The sequence below is a fragment of the Sphaeramia orbicularis genome, chromosome 2 (assembly GCF_902148855.1).
Source record: "Sphaeramia orbicularis chromosome 2, fSphaOr1.1, whole genome shotgun sequence".
In the NCBI taxonomy this organism is placed as follows: Eukaryota; Metazoa; Chordata; class Actinopteri; order Kurtiformes; family Apogonidae; genus Sphaeramia; species Sphaeramia orbicularis.
In genome coordinates, this window is record NC_043958.1 from 13,854,411 (window position 1) to 13,880,693 (window position 26,283).

General features: G+C 36.2%; 1 protein-coding gene across 1 annotated transcript in view; it reads left to right on the top strand.

Annotated features, from left to right (window-relative positions):
* LOC115435660 (neural cell adhesion molecule 2-like) overlaps nt 1–26,283 on the top strand; it is a 410,900-nt gene that overhangs the window by 281,053 nt on the left and 103,564 nt on the right. Inside the window, 1 exon segment of the mRNA XM_030158227.1 lies at nt 15,954–16,071. Within this exon segment, the coding sequence (XP_030014087.1) occupies nt 15,954–16,071 (118 nt within the window).

Genomic DNA, 26,283 nt, shown 5'->3' on the forward strand with positions numbered 1-26,283 from the left:
CAGTTAAAGACAAAAACTCACAACAAATGTACATCCCATCAGGAACAGCAGAGAAATTTCAATGAGGATGAAATATAGTTTTGATTCAAGTCACTGACAAAGTATTATATTGAAGTCCATTGGAAATTAGTTCCAAATAAACACATTTCAATTCACATTCTTCAGATTCAAATATAATCTAGTGATTTGGGTTCATCAGTTCAAATCCGAATATAAACCATTCATGTCAGACACATTTTCAGCCCATACTACCCACTTCAATATAGTGAGGCTAATTTAATATATTGTTTCTGGATAATTTATGTTAAGACATTAAAATTTTAGTATTTCAAAGATGTCTGATAACTGATAATGACTGATCATTTCATGGCAGCAAACCCTGCCGTTTTATATGTAAAATTCTCCAAAAATGAGATGTGAGACAGCAGATCAGTATTTTTCTGGTCTTTGATGTGGTGGAGAAAAAGATAATGTTCTCATGGAGGGTTATTAAGTCTGAAGAGCTAAGGGAAATGAAACTGAAAAAAGTCACTTACATTAGTTAAAAATGCACTGAACACATTTCAACTCTCTTTTAGATATTGCTGGGAATCATAATCCCCTAATAATCTCCTCATGCTTCTTTTTTCTTAACCACATGTAAAATAAAATCATTTTATTTAAATTTATGATTTTTCAAAACTAGGCAAGAGACAAGGGGCAGAGCAGACATTACAGATTCACCCTAAAATCACAATATATGACTGAAATTACATTAAAGTTATGTAGATCACCCATGAATATACAGAAACAATGAAAAGAGAATTTATGTGTTAACTTGAAAACCTAACAGTTCACAAAAATGATCCAGAATACCCTAGCACCTCTTACAGCCCCATTTTCTCGGCATTTCCAGGGCCAGCATCTGGAGTGTCTGCGTAAACTTAGAACAAGGTCTTTGTGTTTCGACAGCAAAAGAAACAGAAAGGAAAAGTGGTTCCAGAGCAGCACCAACACTTGGGTATTGGGCAATTGATCAACTAAAACCAGTGTGGACATGAAACTGAACATGACAGCAGCTATCAGACCACACCATGACCCGACAGGACTCGTATTCTGAACAGTATACAACCAGCCTGATCGAAAAAAATAGCTAACATTGTCATGCTTCTCTGGCTAATCACATTTTTTAGTGTTGTTTAGATAATTTTGTACATGCAAGATTGTAATTGTCCCTGAACAGACATTCACTCTATCATTTACACCTACAGATGATTTAGACCCTGACCAGTTAACCTATTAAAGGGGTCATATTTTGCTTTAAATGGAATTATGCATTTAAAAACAGTTCCCCATGGTCTACATAAACTGCAGATGTTATGCTTGGGTCTGAATTCTTCATTAATTCAACTCCACAGGTCCATCTTCAACCCTATTTCTAAGTAATGACACCAGAAAGGTCGTTTTGAGCGCTGGCCCTTTAAATGCAAATGAGCCACTTCACACCCCACCCCCTCCAGGTTGTTGACCGTGCTGCTCTGTCTCATTTCTCCATACTCAAAGAAACGTTTGGCGGGAGTCTTGACCTTATATGTGCAAATGTCATGATGTAACTAGTTATAGATGCAACATATTAAGCAGGAATTCAAACAGGTTGTAGAAATCGACTCGATTTTTGCCAAAATGAATATAAAGATAGCTTTGCAGCACCTGGAGGGTTCAAATTCAAACTTTTTGAACTATTAGGGTCCAAATACACAAATAAATGTACCAAAGACTAATAAAAGTGGGTTTAGCAAAATATGACCTCTTTAAGGTGCATATTTTTGGGTGGTGGGAAGAAGCCAGAATTCATGAAAAGAACCAACACAGCAGCTACTAACTGGGGCTGGGTTCAAACCCAACACCCTCTTTTTGTGAGGTGGTAGTGATAACCAGTGCACTGCCCTTCCACCCCTAAAAACAGTATAAAGACACAAATAAGCATCTGGTTTGTTCAATTTTTCTCCTAGGGTGAAAAATCTAGATTTATACCAGGGGAAAAAAATCATGTTTTGACATTTATCAAGATTAGTATCAATAAAGACTAATGTGGAAATCTTTATTATGATGGCAGATTTGACCGTGTACCCAACTTTAATCTTTCTATCACTACTACTGGCTTTTACCAACGCATACAAACCAGTAATTGTATGGCTCCATGGGGTTCTTGGAGCACAGCAAAATAATGTTTATAGAGTTTACATATCAATATTACAGTATTCTAAACTGGCATCTTGCCCAGAAGTAGCCCAGACATTCATTTTGGTGGAAAACTGTATAGGACATAAGACATGCACAACAATACCATGAAATTCTAGTTAAATGAAATGTAGACTAAATAAGACTACAGTGGGCTGCAAGTTAAACATGCAATGCAGACACACAAGTATAAAAAGCTTGCACAGTTTACACAAATCAGATGCTTATATTTATATAGAACTGGTCAAAAACACTTGACCTACACTCTTAAGGCTTGGTAAGGTTTGTGTGTCGTCTTCTGTTAGTTGCGTTTTCCTCACCTTTCTATAATAATATTCTCCCTCCTGATGTCATTATTGTCCCACTAATGCATCAGAGGTTATAGTTACATGGTTCTAACTCTGCTTTTATACAGTTAGAGTATAAAAGTAATGACAGGAATGTAGGAATTACAATATATGCATCATTTTTTAACCCTGACCACCCAGCAGTTTTTAAAAACTTATCAATAAGTGAAAAATGAGCTTACGTTAAAGGCCCCCCTCAGTAAGTACCGATTTAAGAACTCTCAGCTTTTCTGTAGCGCTGGTGTAAATTAAGCCTTCAAAGGTGATTTAGATGGTTTGTATCGGTGTCCTGACTTGTGTTATATTTAAATAAACCAATTGTATTGTTTCCAGTCAACTGATCGATATTGTTCCTAAAAATGAGAAGACAATGTGAGCTGACAGTTTGTTGATGTTGTCTTAGGTGGTGTGAGCACGTTACCGCCTGGTCTAACACGAGGCTGGCACACGGCTCGTTCGGCTCATTCACTGTGTTTTGATCATGTGCAGAACCAAGTGAGCGATTGTGAAACAGCGCCTAGTGATGTGGAGAACTGAGCTGGAACTGGAGGCTCAATGCGCAGACCCTCAGCGTAGTTTCCGAACACAGTTGTCAGCTCTGACAGATTCTGCTCCACTGATTCAGATAAATTCATCATTGGCTTACTTAGAGCAGGTCTGCTCTTTTTTAGCAACGATTCAGCTGATTTCTTTAAAATCCTCTTTATTCTTTAATGTGAGTGGAGATTTCAATTAGCAATGGCTTTGGGCTCTGTGGCCCCAAAATTGAAGGATGTCATTTTAATTTTCTCATTTGTCCTCATTTACAGTGAGTCACCTGAGACTGCTGAAGTGATTGAAATATGATTTCACTAAGGCCATGAGCGTCTTGTAATGGTTGAACAGCTGCAATATTGTCTCTGCCTATGTAATTCTCTTCCACCTAATGTAATAGCAGAGCGGTCCTCCACCCAAAAACTATGAATTGCATTCAATTTAGCACACCACTTACCTCACTTCTGAGGAAGATCCAATAAGCTTGTTCAATGAGGCACGACATATTATTGCAGCGACACGACACTTGCCATGTGGTGCTGAGATGGGACATGTGGAGCACTTTACTGAGTGTCCTAAGGAGACCACAGTCTCAGAGGAAGCCACAGCCTGAGGGACATACTTTAAAGTGAACTTTACTTTGCCTCAAGGACACTCATTCTGTTGATCCCTAAGGATTCTCACACTTGGTTGAGCCTGAAGGAGACTAAACCTGATTTGCACAAAACACCATTTGGACCTCATGAAATATATAAACTACTCAGAGGAATAAGGGTTCTGTGAAAGTAATGATTTTGCCCAATATGGCACCAAGCAAGGAGACATCTGTTACTGTTTCATGTATGTGTTTGGTTACATTTTCCACATTTAAAATGTGTTCTTGCGGTGTTCTTGTCGTCTGTGGCCATATTTAGGAGTCATGTTAGAATTACCACTGGTGTTAGTGCTGAAAATTAAAGTAGAGCGAAAAATGCTCAGTGTAGTAGGACGTTAAAGTCATTCAGGAAGCTTGGAAGGAAGATTACTTCTGTGATGTTGCTGTGCTATAGTAAATTCAAATACTGGGCTGTGAAAAAAAATGAAATGGGAAACAGTCTACTTTGTTGGGCTCTACAGGGTGTATCAGAAAAATGTAGACTCAGAAAAAACAACATAAAACCAAAACGCAAAGACATTTTGAAAATTTGTGTTTATTGACCATGTGATTCTCCCTTGATTGACACCAGTGTCCTAGGTCAGTTTTCATGCTTCAGTGAACAGTGCTCATTTGAATTGTGCAAATAAAAGTCTTTTGCGCATGGAAGTGTAAGGGTTAATATGAAATCTGTCGCCATGGATGACAAGTTCCATTGGTCTTTTACTTGCATACATAAAACAGGAAAAAAATAATGACATGTCTTCGCATTTTGGTTTTATTTAGTTTTTTTCTGAGTCTACTTGTTTTTCTGAAACACCCTTTATATGTACATTTGTATGTACACATACATAAATACATGTACACTTAACCTCAAAGACCAAAACACAAACTGAAGACCAAAAGTATGTACTGATCTAAAATGTTTGATGTCTTTTGAACCACTAATCATATCAATACATATAAGTAATTCAGATAAAATGCAATTTTTCAGCTTTTCATCAGCATCAGAAATGACCATTTTGGTCGTAGAGAGGCTCCACAGTGAACATGGAAGTGCCATCATCCTCTGCACGAATTCACCAGTAAAACCCATGTATTTCAACCAATGATAGTGGTTGTAGATACTTGTTTTTATGTTTAGTTAATAATATATTATTTAGTAAAAGTCACTTATTTCTCTTTTTTTCTCTTGATATTCTAACCTTCAAATTTACTCTGGCATTTCTTGAACTTCTACTTGGTCAGTGAATTAGGAAAATACCTGTTTTTCACTAACAATCAGGAAATCAAGGAAAGGTTACGTGTGGAAAAAAAGTCATGTAGAAGTCATCACAAAAACAGCTGAAGGTCTTTAAGGTTTAAGGAACTGAATAACAATATGAAGAAGTTGGAAAAAATTGTTTTCCCATCTTAAATGAAAGGTTCAGTGAGATTGCAGTGAACCCACATTACCCCATACATCACCCTCCCCTTAAGTGAATGTAGAAGGTAATGTAGCCTCATGGCGTATCATTTGTAACACCGAGGCCTAGTATTCAGCATTTAGTATATACTGTAGAATGATAAAAACTCAGCTGTGCTACATACACCTCTACACAGAATTTATGTGTTTTATCACCATACCATCCATATCTGATCTTAAGATTTTTCAATTATTGAAAAATTATTAGTTGTTATTGCTAGATTTGTGTAATACCTTAACCCATAAAGACCCAGTGTTATTTATGTATCAGTTCCAAAATATTTTGTTCTATATATATTTACTTTTCTTAAGTGATTATCACAATTTATCATGACATAATCCTCTGCATTTTGTGTTTTTTCAGTGAACATTAGGTATTTTCCTGTATTTAATTAACTGATCCTGTATATGTTCATAAAAGCTCAAAGTTGAAGGTTAACATAACAGCAACAGAGAAAACTGAAGAAAAAGTGTTTTTTTTTTCAGCAAAATATATAATTAATTGAACATAAACCAAGTGTCTTCATCCAGTGATTGATCCAACTCCATGGGTTTTACTGGTGAATCAATATTGTAGAAGATGACGGTGTTTCCACGTTCACACCAGAGCCTCTGAACGTCCAAATGGGTTATATCTGATGACCATGAAAAGACGACAAACTGTATTTTACACCATTTTTTTACATGTAATGATAGGATTAATGGTTCAGAAGTTTTTAAACATTTTAGATCAGTAGATGGTTTTGGTCGTCAGTGGCTGTTTGTGTCTTTATTGGTTAATCTTCATTGTCTCGTGTTCATTTCTTAGTGTCCATTAGGCCAGAGGTAACTTTAACTGAACTGCTGTTAAAGTGAAGACAGAGAGCTGAGCTAAGCTGAGCTGAAGGTGACAGAGATGAAAAGGACACTTACTTAAATGCCACCTACTGTCTGGGGGCAGGTCACTCTGTCCATTTCTTGTCATAGAAAGTCAAATACTTTTTGTCATCCACGCAACCCACCATGCTAATGCCCAGAGATTTAAAGTGCACATCCAGGTCTTTTACTGTGCACATTTTTGTCAATATGTGAAGTGCAGGATGCAATAGAACAAGACTGTGGATGTGTAGAGTGCAAATTGGCTGCACTGTCCATTCTGTGTAATCACAGACTGATAGATCTCATGTCCAGGCTTGTTATTAGTCCTTAGTTAGAAGTCCTTTGGTCTCAGCTCTCAAGAGTTGTTTTAGGTGTAATGAACGGTTTCAGATGGCCGTGCAGCAATGAAAGCCCTTTAATTGTATTGAACAGCAATTCTCATTGAATTATAGCCATTTGATGTCGTAGCAGTTCCCCAAGATGTTTTACTTTCTTGTCTTTTATCTAAGAAAAGTTATATGTTTGGACACACAGAAGATTCTGTACCACCTTCAGTTCACTTTGACCGGTCTTATGGTTTGTAGTCCTGATAGTCAGGAGTGTGGTGGGGGTAGAGGAGCCATTTGGAAACACAAAGAAGCTGGAAGTATTGATTTCTAAAGGAGCTGGAATCTGCTGGAGCCATACGAGAATTTATTGTGTTGACAACAATCTGGTCTGGTCGAACAACACAGAGGCCCTAAACACAAGCAGATAGAGATGGAGTAGATTGCTGGGAGGCTCAGGTATGTCAATGAGGGCAGCAGCCCACACTACATGTTTTATCAATCAGAAACGGACAGCATATTGTACAATGTTGTGGCGCCTGGAGGCATAGTGGTGAGTTAAGATAAACAAACTGATGAAAAAATAGAAGCTAGAAACACTGTCTTTCTTGGCCTGACCACCCCTGGAGGAAGAAGAAAAGATGATCCAGCTTCAGGGCATCTTCAGGCTCCACCTCGTCTCCTGAGGTGCAAACATGGAGCATTTAGAGCTCGATTTTGTGCCAAAGTTAGACTTGACATTGATTTTTGTCCATGCAGAGCCAGAGCAGAACACATCTTGGACATCCTTTATGTTATGTTGAGATCATAAGTGATGTAACCCCCTCAGCAATGCAGTCTCTGCAGAGTTGCACATATAGAACATCTCTGAATTGCGTATTGCAGGATTTGATTGTCTGATGGACCACGACATCTTGATACTTCTTTTTGATTGCCCTCTTTGAGCTTCACTGAATTATATCCAGCTTGTATCAAGGATATGTCATGCCAGTGTTGACACGGCCTGTCAGGTGTTAGTTCTAGCTGCTTCAGCAACATGTTAACACACATTCTCTGAACCAGTCATGCACAACATTTTGTGTGAAAGCAGGGCTGAAAAAGCTTACTATAATTTTTTTCTTCCCCTTGTATGGTCATAAATATTCATGGGTCAGTTGATAAAAGAGTGGTTTCTTGCCTATAAGCATGCAGTGAATGAGGCTCTGCTGACCCTCCCTAGCTTCCAGTCTCCAGTGTATCATCAAAGCAGAGCATAGAGGAGGATGATGGCGTATGTTGGAAAAAGGCCACCCACTGAATGACTAATCAACTTGAGGGTAAAATGGCACAGTGTCTAAGAGGATGCAGAAAAACGTACACAAGTGAAAGTCAAAAAATTACCATAGAATAGACATGAAAGCCTTTTATTTCTGGTCTGTAGATACAATACAGAAGTCGAAAAAAGGATTAGATATGTCTAGTGTTTTAAGTAACACAATACAAAGTGTTAGTTATGATGTGCTGTAAGATGCTTATTAACATGATTATTGACTATAATAATATATATAATATAACTAACTTTTAACTTCATTTCCCATCATGCAGCGTGGTACTACACTTGCCATAAACCGAGCAACGTGATTGTGAGGCTTTTGTATTCCAAAATGACTAATACCTCCAAAAATATTGGTCCTACCAACTTGCAGAGATATTTAATGTGAAGATGGGACTATTCTTCCACTGGAGGTACCAAATTGGTCAGTTGAAACATCTCAATTTTTCAGACCTGTGCAAATACACACACACACACACACACACACAGACTTTCCAGTATTACAATATAAATGGTTAATAATAACATCATAAGCATGCTTATTGGTAGTTTATAATGTATTTATGAGCACCTATAAAAAACCTAACTGCTTAATGGCATTAATAAATGCCCTGAGTTTCATATAAATGTTTAATAATGTGTTACAAACACATTTACTGATTTTAACTTTGTATCAAGAGTCAATTTAAGCCTTTACTAAGCTTTTTGTTGCTTTAAGACCAATACAAACTATACATACTAAATGCATTCACGAGCAAAGAACTACTTACTGATTAACTATGATTCTTGCAGGTACCAGATCTGAACTCAGAGCAATGCATTGTTAAAGTTAGAGTTAGATATCCCATTCATTCATTTTCAGTCTTTTACTGACATTTAGGGACAAATAAATATCAACGCAGACACGGTGGCGGTACATGAAAGCACAGTGGCTTCTTAGCTACTACAGGAAAACATTGAACCTTGAACATGCTAACCTTTACTGAAAGGCCATCTTTCTACACACACCAGCTGTAGTGATAAAACACTGAGGTTCAAGCCACCAGCCCTGCAAGTTTGAGGACACACTCAACCTCTTCGTAGCTCCCCCATAGGTTATGTTCTTTTGTTAGACCATGTCATTCCACAGCTGATCAGTTGTTTGCAGTACTCTAACTCCATTTCTGAGTTCACAAATGTCTCAGTTTCTTACATTCATCTATATAACCAGTATTTCTATTACCGACTTGGGTCGATTTTTCTCCAATGTTTCTCTTCTAATCAAAGCAACAATGTGCAATAATAGTAGCGACAATTAGATTAGAAACAGTGTTAGCTAAAATCAACAAATGCACAACATAGCCTTCAATATAAACTGCACATAAACATGTGAGTAAATGTTACCTATTAAACTTATATTAAGCATTAATTAACCTTAAACTACAAGTTTCTTATCAGTGATTGTAATCTAGATTTTAAACAAAAAGATGACGCTACAGTTAACAGTGAAGTATATTTGTTGTTGTAGTTGCTCAACTCAGTCCTTATTATCTGTTAATTAATTATTTTTACAAGTACCATAATAAAATTAGGATCGGCTAAGTGTTTACAGTCACAGAAAACATTATTAGATCATCAAAAGTTATCAAAAACAATGGTTATGCAATCAAGTACTAACTCCTGTGTGTATCATGTGACCAAAACAGGCAGAAAAGAAAACATGGAATGCCTAAAAGCACTGTTTTTGGCAGTACAGTGCCATAGCTATTGATGTAAGAATTGCATTGGTTTTAGTTATTATCAGGAAAATATGGAAAATGGCTAGATATCAGCTCTGAAATTAAACTTTTATGAGCTTTTTTTTTGTTGTTATCATTATATTTGTCCAAACAAATGTACCTTTAGTTGTACCAGGCATTAAAATGAACAAGAAATTGAAGAAAACAAGGGGTGGTTTAATAATTTTATATATGATGTTCAGTAGCTCAGGTGTCTGGTTGCCCTGCTTCGCTCTCTGTGACTCATCCACCATTTATTCAGGTTATTATGAACAGTTTTGTCCTTCATGTTGTGACATGATGTAATATTTCATCCCTGCATGTTGAGGGGAATATCATGAAATGTGACATATTTTAACTGGACAAACACAGTCCTCATCCTCTGTGTGGCATCCACACCAGATAGAGTTGTGTCTTTAGGAAAGGCTAACATAATACCTTTAGTTTAGACTGTAGCTTTTTTTTGCAGTGAAATCATGTCTGATGATTACTCATATCCACTTTTCTCCCTTTGCAGACCACTGTAGCTGCAATTTCTTTCTATGGTAGAGGGTGGTGATGCAAAATGGAACTTCCTGATTTCCCATGCTTTTACCACAGACTCATCCTCTTAATTGTCGGTTCGCTCAGCCGCCCTCTATACCCGCAATTTACCGCTTTTCAGCTGTCAGCTTAAATCACTGCCTGTGTCCTTCAAGATTCCTTAAATTATTATGCAGTGAAATCAGTCATAACAGTATGGATTTTCAGGAAGGGACTGTAAAGCAGTGTTTGCTGCTTTACAATGCATTCCTAATTACAGAGGAACCAGTTTGATTTTGTCTTGTTAAAGGCAGCATAGATCTTAATTAAGCACCTTCATGATCCTCTGCATTTCTAGTTGGGTGTGGGTGTAATAAGGTTATGACATTTCCCAAAAACATTTTCCAAGTTCCTTACATGGTAAATATTCACCTCATTGAAGCCCGTTCGTACCAAAAAGAAGTCATGAATTCATTTAAAAGTGTCCAGGCAAGTTTGTATCTAGAAGTATGTTTGGAGTGGACACTCATGCTTGTGGGGATGTCTGTAAACCTCACATTATCTTCAACAAGCCTCTGAAGTTTCAAGGATATGACTAATACATGAAGAATTCATAAAGCTTGCCAGATTCTTTTTGGACGCTTAAAGCCTGTTGCTGATATGCTCTTTTGAAGTCTTTCTGCTTGGCAGTGTGTCTCATTAACAGGCCTGTTTCAGCATGGCTCACTGATGTGGGAGTATATCGCATAGGAAGAGAGGGACACTGGAGAATGGAGATGTATTGGCGTGGAAATCAATGGTTATCATGTCAGGCAGATGCTTGCTCCTCTCAGTCTCTGAATCAATGCTATTGGAAAGGACTCATGATGTCTGATTATTGCTTAGGCTGTTTTTATCCCTGAAAAGCTCTCTGCACCTTGATGTGTGTGTGAGACTGTGTGCATGTGTGTTTTGTACAGAAAAAATGAAAAAAAAAAAAGAAATCAAATTTTTCATACATAGCATTAAATGAAAGATAAATAGACGCTTTGAGACAGCAGTCATATATGATCAGACACAGTGGAATCTAGTTGTACCATAAAGGCCTTTTTACTTACACTTTAATGCACACTTGTTTGGTTAGTGTAATTGATCTTTTAAGGAACACTACAATACACTGCAGTGTTTGGTTCATTAGGTATCGGCGATGATGTTTTGTTTTCATTATAATCCTCTATTCATTATCCACAGAATATTGAATTGTTTTTGTTTTTTGTTTTTTTTCTCTGACTCCAAAACTGTTTTGTCTCAACAGCATTTTAATGAGACAATGAGCCACATATGTACTTTTTTAATGTTCATCCTTGTTTCTTTTTAGATCACCATGAAATAAATGTCCCCTAGATGACATCACTTGGAAGACAAATTCAATTCATTACCTTTCAGGAACACACACTAAATACAGTCAGTTCACAATTTTGGAACAGTTAGCCTTCAATTTCCCACAAAATGGCCTTTTTTTTTAAGCTGACAAAATCACATGGTGTGAAAAAAAAGGTCACTGCAGCTGCCAGTTACAGTGGCACATATTCCACGCAGCATCTGTTTAGTAAGTATGTTTTTAGAAAGCGAGCGTTAAACACCAAAATTCAAGCACAAACCACCCTTTATTTTCAGTCGCAGATCTTTGTATGTGTTATAATGCTTAAATCTATCTCCAATCTTCATCTACATTTGAAATGGTCTGTGAAGGGTGATGAAATCAGCTCAAAAGCAATCTATCCTCCTCCCGGAAAAGCACAGAATGAACGTGTCTAGTGTTTGTTTTGTGCATCAGCTATCTTGTATGGGCTTTGTTGACAGGGAAACGGCCCGAGCATTAGCTGTGCATTTACGTGAGATTAAAACCAGGAGTCACTCACTGACGACACTGAAATGAAGATCAAGGAGACAGGACATGTGACGCAAGAGAGAGGGTTTTGATCAGCTAGCAATGTGGCCCAAAGCTCTATCATTTTCTAGACATTAATTTTTCTCTTAAAATATGCAGTACTGGGGAAAAAAATCAAAGCCATAGTATGTAACATTTTACTTTAAAGAAATTAATTAGAGTGTAATTAATGTGCAAAATACTGTAATTTGTCTATTTGCTTAGTTATCAAGGAAAATTTAAAGGTTACTGACAATTCTGAAATGTGTAATTTTGCTCAAACATGAAAACTTAAACCTCTACATAATGACAAAATACAAAACTTACAGTACAATAAAAAAAAGTATTGTGTTTTTAGAGTTTTTTTTTTCCTCCACATATCACTCCACATACATTGCACCTTTAAATTATGATTCTGTTTATTTGCACATACTGAGATTGCATTTTCATTAATGATGCAGTTCTGCTTTATAGATATATTGTTGCAAATATGACAAATGGTCACATTAAAATACTCGAGAAGGTAAAATATCAGGTTTAAATATTCAAGTGAATCTAGTTTATATGTTGTTGAGCTGTTAAACAGTGGCAAAGCATTTATTTCACACTACAAATTAACACTAAAGTCATTTCAGTTAATATTTTTTTTTAAGGAAATGACTTAAATGTTTATATTAAAACGGTTGTGAGGTGTTTCCTGATTGTGATTATATTAAGGATTTGAAGTTTACATGACATACTGTACACAGAACTGGATAAATACTAGTATCATTACTGCTGCAGTTTGTGCCTGTGATGGTTACAACATAGCACACTGATTTAATATTAAACATTAACATCAAATTTGATTATTTTGTTGTGGATTTGTCTTACTGGTATTCATGATTACAAACCAAAAAATGCAGTATTTTCAGAACTCAAATAACCCAAAGAAAACTCATTTCTATTCACCTCTGAGCAACATAATTCTAATGTTTCAGCTTAGGAAGGGTTCAGAAAACAGTGTTTGGATTTCTGATCCCAGTTTCCATGCTTCTTAACATACACTGTGCCATTTTTTAACACTGCTGCTGGTGTTTTGTGCCACTCCTGGCTCCATTCCTGCCTTTGTTTTGTGGCTTGTGAACATCCATCTTCCTCTTGATCACATTCCAGTGGTTTTCAACTAGGTGAAGGTCTGGACAAATGGAGTGGCCTGTTAATTGTGTGTGGCGATGTATGGTGTTTGACTGAGTATTCAAAGACACCAAAAACTGTACTGTCTTCAGTGTGGAACAGGTTTTTTCTGTTCCGTTGTCTTGTTAAATTCATATATATGTATATATATATATTTATTGATTTATTTTTTATAATTGAGCACAAACATTACTAATATTAACATGTATCTCTATGTCAATGTGCTATCTACATAATGATCAAAGACATTTGCATTTAAAGTAGACCTGGTGTTAATCTCCTCGGCTTCATTATTTCCATAATTATGCAATGTGAAAATACAGTAGCTTTGAAATAAAACAGAGGCATTCTATTGTATAGCTGTTCTTTTTTTGTCCTGTCAAAAAGGGACTGTTTCTGTTTATTTTTGTCTCATTTTATCAATAACGTACTTGTTGCAGTGGACCAAACAATAGTATTTCTTCCTCATGCTGATTAGACATAGGTGCAGCAGGGACATTTGTTGTCACAGTCGCCTCAGGTGATTTGGTGGTGCACTTGTTTGACTCCTGCCTGTTTGTAAGTGTCATTCTCATTTATTCATTATTGCGCGGACAGAGGAGTGAATGTTCCAGTGCTCCAATCAGCTGTCGCAACCATGCATAATTATGACTGGAAATAGCTGCATTAGAGTTGTTGTGGTGGAAGCACAAACAATGTGTGCATACAGACTTCAGAAGTGGCCTGAGACACCTTATAAACATGCTTGTGCCATAAAGCTGTCATTCCCTTGTCACCACAGAAGTCAGACGGAGAAAAGAGTAGGCATGTTCTCCTCCCTGACAAGATGACAGTCCTCAGCTGATTGGATGGCAGCAACATTCTTCACGCTCTGACAGCACTCGCCATATACTCCTGATAAAGTCGTCCAAATCACTGCTGTTTATTGATCCCACTGTTCATCAAAAAACTAACAAGTCGTACAGGTTTTTTTAAGAGACCGGTTTACATGGTTGTTTATCTGCATTAGGAACTTGCTCTGCCACATAACCCACAATCTGATACTATGAAAATAAATATAAAATATAAAGCAACTCCTCCAGCTGTTCAATCCGATTCTAACCTGGCTGTGATGCAGTGTAACTTGACAGAATTTGATGAAAGAAAATGTGATTTAATTCAGAAGAATATCTGTGCAATTCAGGAGTTGGATTTGATTGTCTGGTTCTTCTTAAGAAGACAGCAAATATTAATAGTTAATAATATTAATACTATCAAGGACTGGAGGTCAGTGTTTCATTTTAGCTCTTTTTAACAAAATTTTTCCACCAAAAAATAAATAAATAAATAAATAACTAAATAAAAACCAGGTCTGAACCTCTGTTAAACCACTTAGTCTTTCCTTTTCTGTGTTCAGTCACACATGTACAACACCATAACTCATAAAGGGATGACTCAAGAGTATTTTATCTGGCATTATGTTGGTGTATCCTCCTGGTTTTTGTTAGTTTTTAGTTTTTTGTTTATTCTTTTCCAATAAAATATGTAGTTTTTGCACTATAACTTTTTGTTCTCTCTTATAAACATGATAAAAAGCTAGTTGTTGCCATATATTTAGTCTTCCAAAGAAAAAAATTGATTTTAAATAATTGTGTTACACTCTGTAGGTACACAAATAGGTACATAATATAGGACTCAGGGTCTGCTCGAGGTTTCTGCCTGTTAAAAGGAAGGTTTTCACTGTCACCAGTCACAAGTGTTTGCTCCTGGAGGATTCTGTTGGGTTTCTGTAAATTGGCTTCAGAGTCTGGTTCCAACTGGCTCTGTATGTAAAGTGTCATGAAATAACTTTTGTTATGATTTGGCACTGTAGTAATAAAAATTGACTGATTGATTGATTGATTGATTGATTGATTGATTGATATACACAACTGAATTTGCAGGAGCTGAAACTGGACAAAACGACAGAACTTTAAAATGCCTCCACAACTCTCTCCTCTCAGTCCAAATGAAAAGATTTAATATAAAGATGGATGACTATGATCCAATGTCATGCTACTATGGAAGAAAGAAGACACTTATCTGAGTTCCTGTGTTGAGCAGTGGAGTCACACAATTACATCTGTCAATCATGTTTTCTACCCCCCTTCAATGACACCAAAAAAGCACTACAGCTTTAAGTGTTTAACATTCACTTTTATGGATGTTGAATGGAATTTGACATGTACAACATGTTTCAGCATGATTTCATATGCATTTCTAACCAGTGAATATTTAGACGAGACATAGAAAATCTTGGATTTTTGTCACATCTGTTACATGAGCTTAAGCATTGAAGCAAATTCAAGTGGTGTCAAACACCCATATCGTCAGTTCGGTTCTTAAATGCGGTACTAAAAATATACACATATCTCAGAAAACACATTCTGACTTCACATGTTAAACCACCGCTCTTATGATGCCAGGATTCAAGCAGCACTGTTTTGACAATAGCTCCATCTCCAGCACATGACAAGGTTTAAATAGTTTATTCCCAAGAGAAAGGCTCTGATTTTCATTGATGGTACAGTTGTTCTTGATGTTACAACACATTTTCCGCCTTGCCATTGTTTATATGGATTTAGAGCATTTCGGCATCACACAATAGTATTATGGTCTCACGTCACTGTGCTGTGCTCTCTTGTGCTTTCACCAAAGCTGGGTCACAGTGTTGTTTAAAATCCCCATGGGATTACAGCACAAGTAGCATTTTCACTGAGAGCAAACAGGCTACTCACAGGGCAGTTTATTCCATTTTTAATGCCTTTCAATCTGCCATCAGATTTGGCTTTTTTTGTCCAGTTTAACCCTATTGTCTCTCATGAATTGGTGTTGCTCTCGTCTGATTGTGTCATTTTCCACTCTGTGTCTACAGTGCCTCCAGAGTTATCAGTGCTCCAGCAGTCCTTCAACGCTACAGCTGATTATCAGGAATCAGTCACCTTTACCTGCATCACCCATGGATCCCCTGACCCAGTGGTCACCTGGCACAGGTATGTTACATCCCTAACACATATAAAGACACCAAATATATACATGCAGTTGTCAAAATGTTTCACTAGATTTTTTTTTTGTTTGGTTTTGCACTTCAATCTTAAATATGAAGTATTTTCTCCCAAACTTGGCAACTAAAATCTGCTCCAAAAAAGAAAAAGGGGTCACTTCCAAAAGCTCTGTTCACACCTGCAGTCCATTTGATGTTCTCTGAATCAGTTATTGAGTTTGTCAAGTTGGAGGATTTCTTCTGTTTGGTGTCTTTTCATGTAGTACAAAAGACCACATGAACCCAAATATATCACTACAAACCGAATGAGAACATTGACCATGCTTATTGATCTAATGTTTGGAACCAGGAATAAGGTCCTGGGCTAACATTTATGTGAATGAAACATGGTTATGGACCTCAGTTCATTATGCTGCTATTACTATGCAAGCTACTACAGTTAATAGTTTACCTATTCACCTGGAGGATGGATTGGATAATGTTCCTACCGCAAATGAACTACTTCAGACTTCATGTATGTACACCAGTGGTTCCCAACCTTTTTTGGCTCGCGACCCCATTATAACATCACAAATTTCTGGTGACCCCAGACATTCAAAACAGAGACATTTTTGTCTTGGAGATGTCTTAGCAGGGCCAGACGGGTGAAGAAATCTTTCCATTCTCTGTTTGGTCCAGTTTCGACTGTGTCCGGGCAGGTTGAAGCATAGTAACGCATGCGGTTACATGATCTGGTCAATCAAGATATGCCCTCTCAGATGTTATATCCTGCATTTTATTTGAACTTGATTTTTATTAGGAAAAATGTGTGGTGTGTTAATTATAATGAAATATATATTGAATCATTGAAAAAATGTTTTTGTTAGAAATTTATTTACTTTTTTTTAATCAATTATTAGAAATTTCAGGCGACCCCATATGAATTCCAGGTGACCCCACGTGGGGTCCCGACCCCAAGGTTGAAAAACACTGGTGTACACTGTATTCACACCTTTCTACATGATCTCCAGCAGGAGTCAAAACAAACTAGAGTTTGACTAAAACTGACTGAAGGCTGCTGGTGTCGAAACACCTTAAAGAGCAGCTCAACTAAAACCAACATTAAAAGGGGAACAAACATTTTGCAAAAGGGAACATCTCTTACCAAGGTTATTATCGTTAACAAAAACTAACGAAATGACAAAAACTAGAATTGAAAAAACCTTTTTGTTAACTGAAATAAATAAAATCTATAACTAAAAGAAAAAAAAAACGATAACTAACTTAAATGTGTATAAATTATGGATAAAATTCCCTTTGCCCATCTTTGTCAATGTCAGATTGATATGAAATCGATTTATTTCGCTCGAGCAATTTTAGCTGGCAGCACCATAAGGCTCTTCACGGTCCGTCACTTCTCGTCACTTGTCGTTTAGAGTTGTCTTCTCGTCCCCACTCTACCTGGAAACACAGACTAAAGTTGGGAGAAAGCGGCAGAGTCCTGTATGGTATTTCTTTGAATATGACGTCATGGAAGATAAAAGATATGAAAAAACTAAAATTAATATTAAAATTAAACTAAAACTAAGCATTTAGTATTTGGTTAAAATACTCTTATTTGGTTAAAATACTCTTAATAGCTGCAAACAAAAACTATGACAAGGAACTGGGGGAAGGCAACCATTCTATCAAAGGACTAGTGAATATCCACAATTGAAGAAATATTTCTAATGGAAAAACCAACACACAGACTGAGACTACAAGAACCACAACAGGATTAAAAAAAAAAATGGAATAAATGGAATATATTTACACAAAATCAATAGACTGACTGCTGCTACCTGGGCACATTGTTTTCTTTTATCTTTTCATTATTTTGTGTGTGTGTGTGTGTGTGTGTGTGTTTGTCTTTTGTTTTTTTGGGTATTGTTATAATTATCCATAAAACTCAATCAAGATTTAAGTTACAAAAATAATAATAATAATAATAATAATAATAATAATAAAAACTAGCAAACTTGCTCTAAAAACTAATTAAAATAAACTGAATTAGAGAAAAAAAGTCAAAATTAAATAAAAATAAACTATAATGAAAAATCCAAAACAATATTACTACTATAGCCTTGTCTCTTACATTGTTCTTGACAGGAGATTAAAACAAACGGGGAAGCTCACTTTAAGTTTCACCACAGAGTTCAAACCCTTCTACGGCATGACATTGAACCCACCAGTGTCTGTGGCCAAAAGTAATGTTTTTGAATGCAACTGTGCACACAGAGGACTTTATCTTTAGCAACATTGTAATTATTATTTATGAGACAATAATGCAGTGTTTTTCAACCTTGAGGTCATGGCCCCACATGGGGTCGCTTGGAATTCAAATGGGGTTGCCTGAAACTTCTGGTAATCGATGAAAAAAAAAAAAAAAAAAAACTAATAAAAAATATGTGGATATCTGAAACTGAAACTGAAGCACTGTGGTACTGTTTATCTTTCAAATGTTCATTGTGGTCAGTTTCAGATGCTGCAGCTCTTTCATAATTGATAGTTTGAGTTCTTGTTTGTTCAATATTAATTACACTGGGTTACAAAAAAAAAGTTTTTTGCAAGTTGTCTAGGTTTTTTCAACTGAATTAGGACCATTTTGCACCACCAAATCCAAAAATGACATCTGTTTTTCTCAATCAGGTCAGGTTTTTTTGCTAATTTGATTTTGAAAAATTTGATCTTCTCACAAAATTGATTACATTTTTGTGACTTTATCAGTTGATTTTTTATATAGTTCTCACCCAAAATAGGTTTTAAGAGAAAAAAAAAAATCATTTTCTAACAGGATGTATTTATTATTTATTATGTATTCACCGCAGATGTAGCAGAATACGTCAGGCTTATTTTTGCAAGATCTTCTAGTCGAAGCCATTTCATTCACCTGTAATATTAAAAAAAACATTAATCATAAATTGGCAAGAGTAAAATCTTCAGAACTTGTTTATTGCAAGAAATATGAAAGAATTTTGTATCATATGATGTGAAAATGCCCATAAATGTAAGCAAAAATGTTAAAAAGCCAATAAGTAGCATAGTTCAGAAAGTTGACCTGATTGAGCAAAATTAATGTGATTTTTGGATTCAGCACACCAGAATTATCCTAAATCAGCTCAAAAAACTTAAACAATAAATTTGTTGTTGACCAGTGTTATCAGCCTTGTAAATCCAAGCTGGACTGACTGTACATATCCTGACCAAGGAAAATCAAATTGTCACTTTGTGCAGTAATCTACACCTGGCTTTACTGCCTCTGTCCATAATAATAAGTAAGTAAGTAAGTAAGTAAGTAAATTTTATTTATAGAGCACTTTTCACAGACAGAGTCACAAAGTGCTTTATCAATTCAAATAATATACATTCTACAGGCTAAATGTCACCTAAAATTAACATTTGTTTGCAACATAGTATAGTAAACTATTACATGATCAAAAACAAATTCATTTTAGTGAAAAAATGTCTCTGTTTTGAATGTCTGAGGATGCCAGACATTTGTGATGTTAAAATGGGGTCACGAGCCAGACAAGGTTGGAAACCATTGTAATATTGTCTTCTGTGTTTGTATTTATGTCATTTATTAAAATACCATTTCTCTCTGTCTCTCCTTTTATGAGAAATATTTTTGCGCAACATCTCCTCAATATCACAGAGTAACCTGTTGTCAAAATGAAATACAAATCATTAAACTGACTCAGATGACCATGTAGACAGTCCCACTTAATCATTTGATATCCATCAGTCATTTGATATTTTGTTCATCCAATGTTTGGCCTAATGACCAAAACTGAATCTTATTACATTCTGTCTTATCTCGACTGGTCACTGACATTACACCTGAGAGAAGTTTCTGAAACATTCTCTAAATATTGTGCTTTTATTAGAAATTAAAAGGAAAAAGCCCAGTTGTATAGTGTGCACTGTGGATACAAATTAAGTAGATACTCTTTGACACTCCAGCTGATAAATTTGTAGTCCACCCTCGCACATTGCCCTCAGCAACCACAAAATAATATCACATGTCACATAGCAACTGTGAAAATTTTCACCTGAAGAGCATTTGACACCCCGGTATCCACTTCACAGCTCGACATTAAGTAATTAGCCTGCACCCACTCACCCACCCAATCATGACAAGCTGTTTGCACCTAGGCATCTATTGATAACACTTTATTTGCATTATAGTGAAGTTCAGGCCTTTTTAGTCACTAAATGTCTATGTTTTAGTCCATTTACTCCAACACAATTATATGTTACATTACTACTGACAGTCGCCTAAAGCACAGAGCAGCGTTTTTGAGCTTTGAATGTGCTTTTCCTGCCTCTTAGGCTGCTATTAATTTTGCTACAGAGGAAAAATCAACTTAGAATTTCTTTAAGTCATTTATCACAGTTTATCAGCTACTTTAGAGTTTGTTTATACACTAATTTCAGATGATCAGAGACATGGTTGACTGGACATATCCAACTGTGTGTTCCCACTGATCGATTACTGTCTTGAGACTGGCCTCAGGTTTCTGTAAGTTGTTTTTCATGTTGTACCGAAATGGATGAAAATCAATGGCTGCCTTAAAGGAACTAAAGGGAAACACATTTAAACATCAAAGTACACCTTGAAAAATGGTTATACAAGCAGCTTACTGTAGCGGTTGAAATATGAATAAAAGATGGCTGGCTAAAAATATAGGTCTATAATGAACATAATAACACACAGACGTTTCATTTTAAAGTTTTCATCACCTACTGTTAGCTTTTATTCTCAGCAATTTCAGAGTTTTCAGCGTGGAGCGTGAAAGTGTTTCAGCGGGGTTTATTCTCTAAAATGTATGGTGCAAATTGATGGTCTCCAAGGGGTTTATGCTGTGATCACAAGGTATAAGCAGAGACTGAAGCACTTCCAATCACTAACATTAATGTTAATGATATATTTTTGCCCATTGCAGGTTCTGTTAGGTTTGTTATTTGCGGAAAGCATGGAAAATCATCTGTAAGTAAATGTTAATGGAGCTTGTGTTTAAGGTTATAACAGCTAAAGTGTATAATCAAAATGTGTGTATTATACTTCATTTTAAAGTGAACACCCTTCAGTTTCTTTATTTAAAATAAAATGAGTTGCCAGTGAACTTGTAGATTCTAACAGGTTCACAAATCAGCTTTTTTGTTTTTTACATAAGTTGGTCCTTCACAAAGACTAGACACCGTATAAATTGAGTGGTGTTAAGTGAGTCACAATATGTGCATCAACAAACAAGCAGCTACCTGTATTTACATATTTATCATCCTGACAGAGAGGGTGCATATTCTAACATTTAACCTGATGATTGCAACATTGTAAAGCTTCATTATCCTGTGAAATATGCACTTAGACTGAGTAGGGTGAAATGAACGCATTTTTGCTGTATTTTATGTGACATAGCCACCCTGACTGATGTGGATATAATGACAATGCAAGTGTCTATGTTGTAGTTTGTAAGAAAAGTGGATCACGGCACAAAAAGTGAAGCCCATGCATCACTTTGCAAACAAAATCGGAAGACACCGCACAGCTGGAAACATCCTCAGCTTTGTGAGGCTCATTTATCTTTTTCTCTAACTTTCAATCCTAACAAGAGAGATTCTATTTACTCCTGGGTGGGCTACGTTTTCTTTCACCACAGGAGCAAACCAGGAAAATCTGATTTTAATGATGTAACAGCATGAGGCACATTTCTTAGGGATGGTTTGTGAGTCGTACTAAAAGAATACAACCAGTTTTATCAATTTGCCTCAACTTTCTAATTGTGCCTTTTTTGAGTCACTCATCTTTTCTAACAAGGACAAAAGTTAAACTTGGCCTTTGTGTATTTTTTACACAGCATTTGCTTCTTGTTGACATTGGGCTTCGTGCATCAACACTGACATTCTCAGAGAAGTGGCGTTCTGAATGATCTGCCTTATGTGATCATGAATTGGAGGTGCTTGGTTGATAGGTCACACCTCATAACACTATATATGCACAGTTGAGATTCAACCCAAAACAAGGCTGTTAAAGGCATACCGTGAGAGGGACAGGAAACTAAAAAGAAAAGATGTTTTGACATGAAAAAGGCGGAAAATAAAAGTGTTGCTGATTTGTTGGAGCTCTCTCAAATAGAAATAAAATTTCAAGGAAGAATTGGAAAGTTGGTGCAGACAGGTGTTTAGATGTTCCACTTGACAACTGTGCAGTTTCAGATGTATGAATATATGCAAATTATCCAAAGTTTTAATAGTACGCAGGATTCAGGATTGTTTTTACATTGAGTTATTGTTCTCCTTGCTAAAATGTCACTTTTTCTTTTTTTAAATATAAATTAACTATGGGGAATTAAATATTGGAAAATGCATGATTGAAAAATGCAGAATATGTCATAAATGGTGCTAAATCACTTCAGAAAGGTTAAATAGAAAGACAAATTCGTTTGGGAACTGCCACAAAATTAGCACTTGGTCTTTATGGGTTAATTTTTGCTAGGTTGCAAAATAATTTTTAGCAGGAGAACAGCAGACTGAATATAAAACAGATAAACCTGATCCAACAGGGAACAATCTTTTGTTGTACTCCTCCTATTTCACCTCTGTTTAAGTTCCCTTCACCTCTCTGCTTTATACAGGGACTGTAGCTCAATTGTGGTGGGTTGAATTTTTCCTTTTTTTAAAATGTTCATTCACAAAAAACCCTAAAAAGCAAACAATGTTTAGTGGCTTAAGAAACATCATTGCACACATATTATTAGCCAACGTAAGCATCCCCTTTGGCTCTGCTTACAAACTCATACCCAATGTGTTTCACATCCCCTTGTACCTCCATAGCCATGCTTAGTACCAGCCACCACTGCTTGTTATGACACTAGTGCCATTTTCCAGAAAGTTGGCTGAACTTTGAACAACTATTCTATTTTATCCCAAACTTAGGGCATAACTCCAACAAAGTATAGTTGGAGTTTTGCCCAAAACGCCTGAAACTAAGCTAGTTCCTTAATCCCCAGTGCAATATTTGTAGAAACCAAGTGCTAGTAGTTAAACATGACAATGACAATTCAATGGCTAAACATTGGTTAAGAAATAGTCATATCCATCACCACCACACACTAAGGACTGTCCATATTTAATGATGTCACTGGTTCTTCCATCTTCAGCTCTAAAAAAAATCATGTATTTATGTCTGTTGTACTAGTTTTAGTAGGTTTACTAACCCGGCATGACATGTTATCTTCCCCAGACAAGCAAGCATTTCTTACTGTTTTACTTTGGTCTCGACTTTGATCAATGGACCGTACATTATAATTACTCCAAAACATGTAATACTCTAAATGTAATTTTAATTGCCCTTGTGTTTCATAATTCAAGATTCAAACATTCTTTATTTTCAATTCTAGAGGTAGAGGTAGGTAGAGGTAGCCAGTATATTGATTTGTTTCAATACCTGCCATCTATTTATTTATTTATTTATTTATTTATTTAAAGCAGATATTTCATCAGTAGTAAAAATATTATAAGGTATTTGATCAGGCACCTGTGTGGGCAGCACGTGAAGTTCAATAAATGTTAAAAGAGTTGTATCTCTACGTGTATTAATAATTTTATTTATATCACGGCATAAAAATCTTAATTATTTGATTGTTCAATTGCATTTTACGGTGAATGTGCTTTAAAAAAAAAAAAAAAAAATTGGACTTAAATATCAGCCTCACAAATCAGCCTCAAATATCAGTTGTATATATCGGCCATCGGCTGACCAAATTTTTAAAAAACGGCATTGGCATCGGCCTTAGAAAAACCCATATCAGTCAACCTCTAGTCAATTCACTAGATGCATAGAGCATACAGAGAATTGAGATACTCTTTCTCTCACCTTGTTCAATGTCATGCATTTAAAAAGAGGTTAAAAAATAGAATAAGAATAAGTAAAAAGTATAAAGAATAAACTGTTACAGAATATAAACATGATATAATGTCACTCTATTTACAGTAGGAGCAGTAGTGCAATACAGTAAAGGTTATGAGGTGAGAATGTGCATAATGGAACCGAACAGCAGCAGATATGACTATAGTGCAATTTTTATTTCCATAATGTTAGATAATTTGTGAAAATGACTGATGGCAAGACAGATTTTTTTTTTTTTTTTTGCACACTCACTGATTTGTTTTGTTTTTCGTAGCTGTCAAAAACTTTTATAATTAGCAGTGATGCCATTTGTCTTTGTAAATAAACCACACTAACCTGGGTCTTAATGACAGACCTTAGAGCACCAGTCATTTTCCTTTAGTCACTTTCCTTTTGTGCTTCTCTTCAGCTTTATCTTTTGTAGCCAGTTTAAGCAAATGTAAAGCATTTGTCAAAAAAAGACAGCAGACAAAAGCCCACGACTGTGTCCTGTCTACTAACTGTCAGATGTTCCAGTGCGTTCTCCTGTGTTTCCCAGGTCAATAAGCCCTGTGTGTCAGTCAGAGTCTACAGCATTAACATCCTCTCAACAAAAGGATCAGCCCAGCCGTAAACAACAATCACAATCAGATTTGTTTTTCTTCTTTTGATGTCTCTCCTCCCAGCGTCCTCCAGTTGCATTCCGCATCAACGCGAGGATTTTTTTTCTGCTTTGTCCTCTGTGCATCTTGGGTAATGGACTACCTGTCAGCAGTCAGTCAGTATAATGACATTCAGTGCTGCAGCCCGTCCTGCACTGTCCCTTCCAGAGATGAGGCCTCTCTTCATTTCCTCTTTGGCTCGCCAGAGTTATTATTACTTGGCTTTTGGTGTTTCCTCCGTCGACTTTCAATTATCCTCCCTCTTGCTCTCCCTACGCTATGTGAGGCTGGGGCCTGCGTGTTCACTACACATTATTACTGCCTTTGTATTTGTGCCTGGGTCCAAAAATCCCCTCATTTTTAAATCCCCAGAGTAAAAAGGTTGCCCTTTTTTCCCTCATCGAACTTACAGTGTAAGAAGACTCTAAAAATATATTCTAAGCTTTACTTTGGAATTCAGTTCACATAATAGCTGCAGAGCTGGCAAAACAGGTTGCCAGCTCAGATTGAGGACATTATTATATGTACCTAATGAACTAGTAAACAATTAAACTATCTTTTCGTACCTGTTCTACGTGTCACATCAGCTGCTAGGGTCAATTAGTAATAAAATCAAAGCTGAATCAGAGCTGAAGAACATGAATGTTAAATTCATTGGTGACTTTAGAGTCTATTAGCGCTCATTCAGTCAGTATAAATGAGCACACCAACCAATAGTGCAAAAAAAAAAAAGTCTGTGCTTATTTTAAAGCTCAACATAAAAAGAACTTACATAAAGCACAATGACCAAAATCAAACATCACCATATCAGTAATAGTAACCTAAGTAGAGGGTAATAATTTGGTTTAAGTCATACTTAGCTCTGTGGCAGTGCTGCAGAAAGGTCTGACTCTTTCCACTCTGGTTCTGGAATAGGGATAGAAGGACCTGAGTTGTTTTGTTCGTTTTTTAGCCGCACTAAGCACAGGACAGTGCGACTGTGCATTTGTTGTGGTGGGACAGAAATTGTGTTGGTGGAACATGTGTGGATGAGGAAGCATGTCAGAGTATTAAGATGAGTAAATCCTTGAAGAAATGAAAAGAAAATGGCACATGAAAAGATGTGTCATATGTTCCTTTACATAGGGAGACTTTCAAAGGAATGACTCACAGATAGAAGAAGAAAGTAGAGTGGCCACTGCACTATGGAAATATTCACCCTTATTCCTGAGTATATCCAGTAAACCAGACTAAAATAAATACATAGAACACAAAACAAAATATACAGCTTTTCGAGAAAAAATGCTGTGACAAAATAGTTATTCAAGAATGTTTTTCTTTCATGCAAATGTTGGCCAAATGTATTTAATTAATAGATCCATTAGTGATATAAAAACAGAACTTCAAAACGGTCATATTTAAAGCTATACCGTATGATGTGGCATTTTTACACTTTTCTTTTGTCATCTTAAAATGCTCCTAATAAGTGTGTGTCAAACTAAAATGTAAAAGAAATCCACCAGGTATTGAAACTCAAAAATGTTTAATTCTCATATATTTCTAATAAAAGTCTGACCAATCATTTTAGTCGGTCCGAATAAAATAATTGGCCGAACCTGGCTGAGCCTCCTGTCAATCATCCATTACGGCCGTC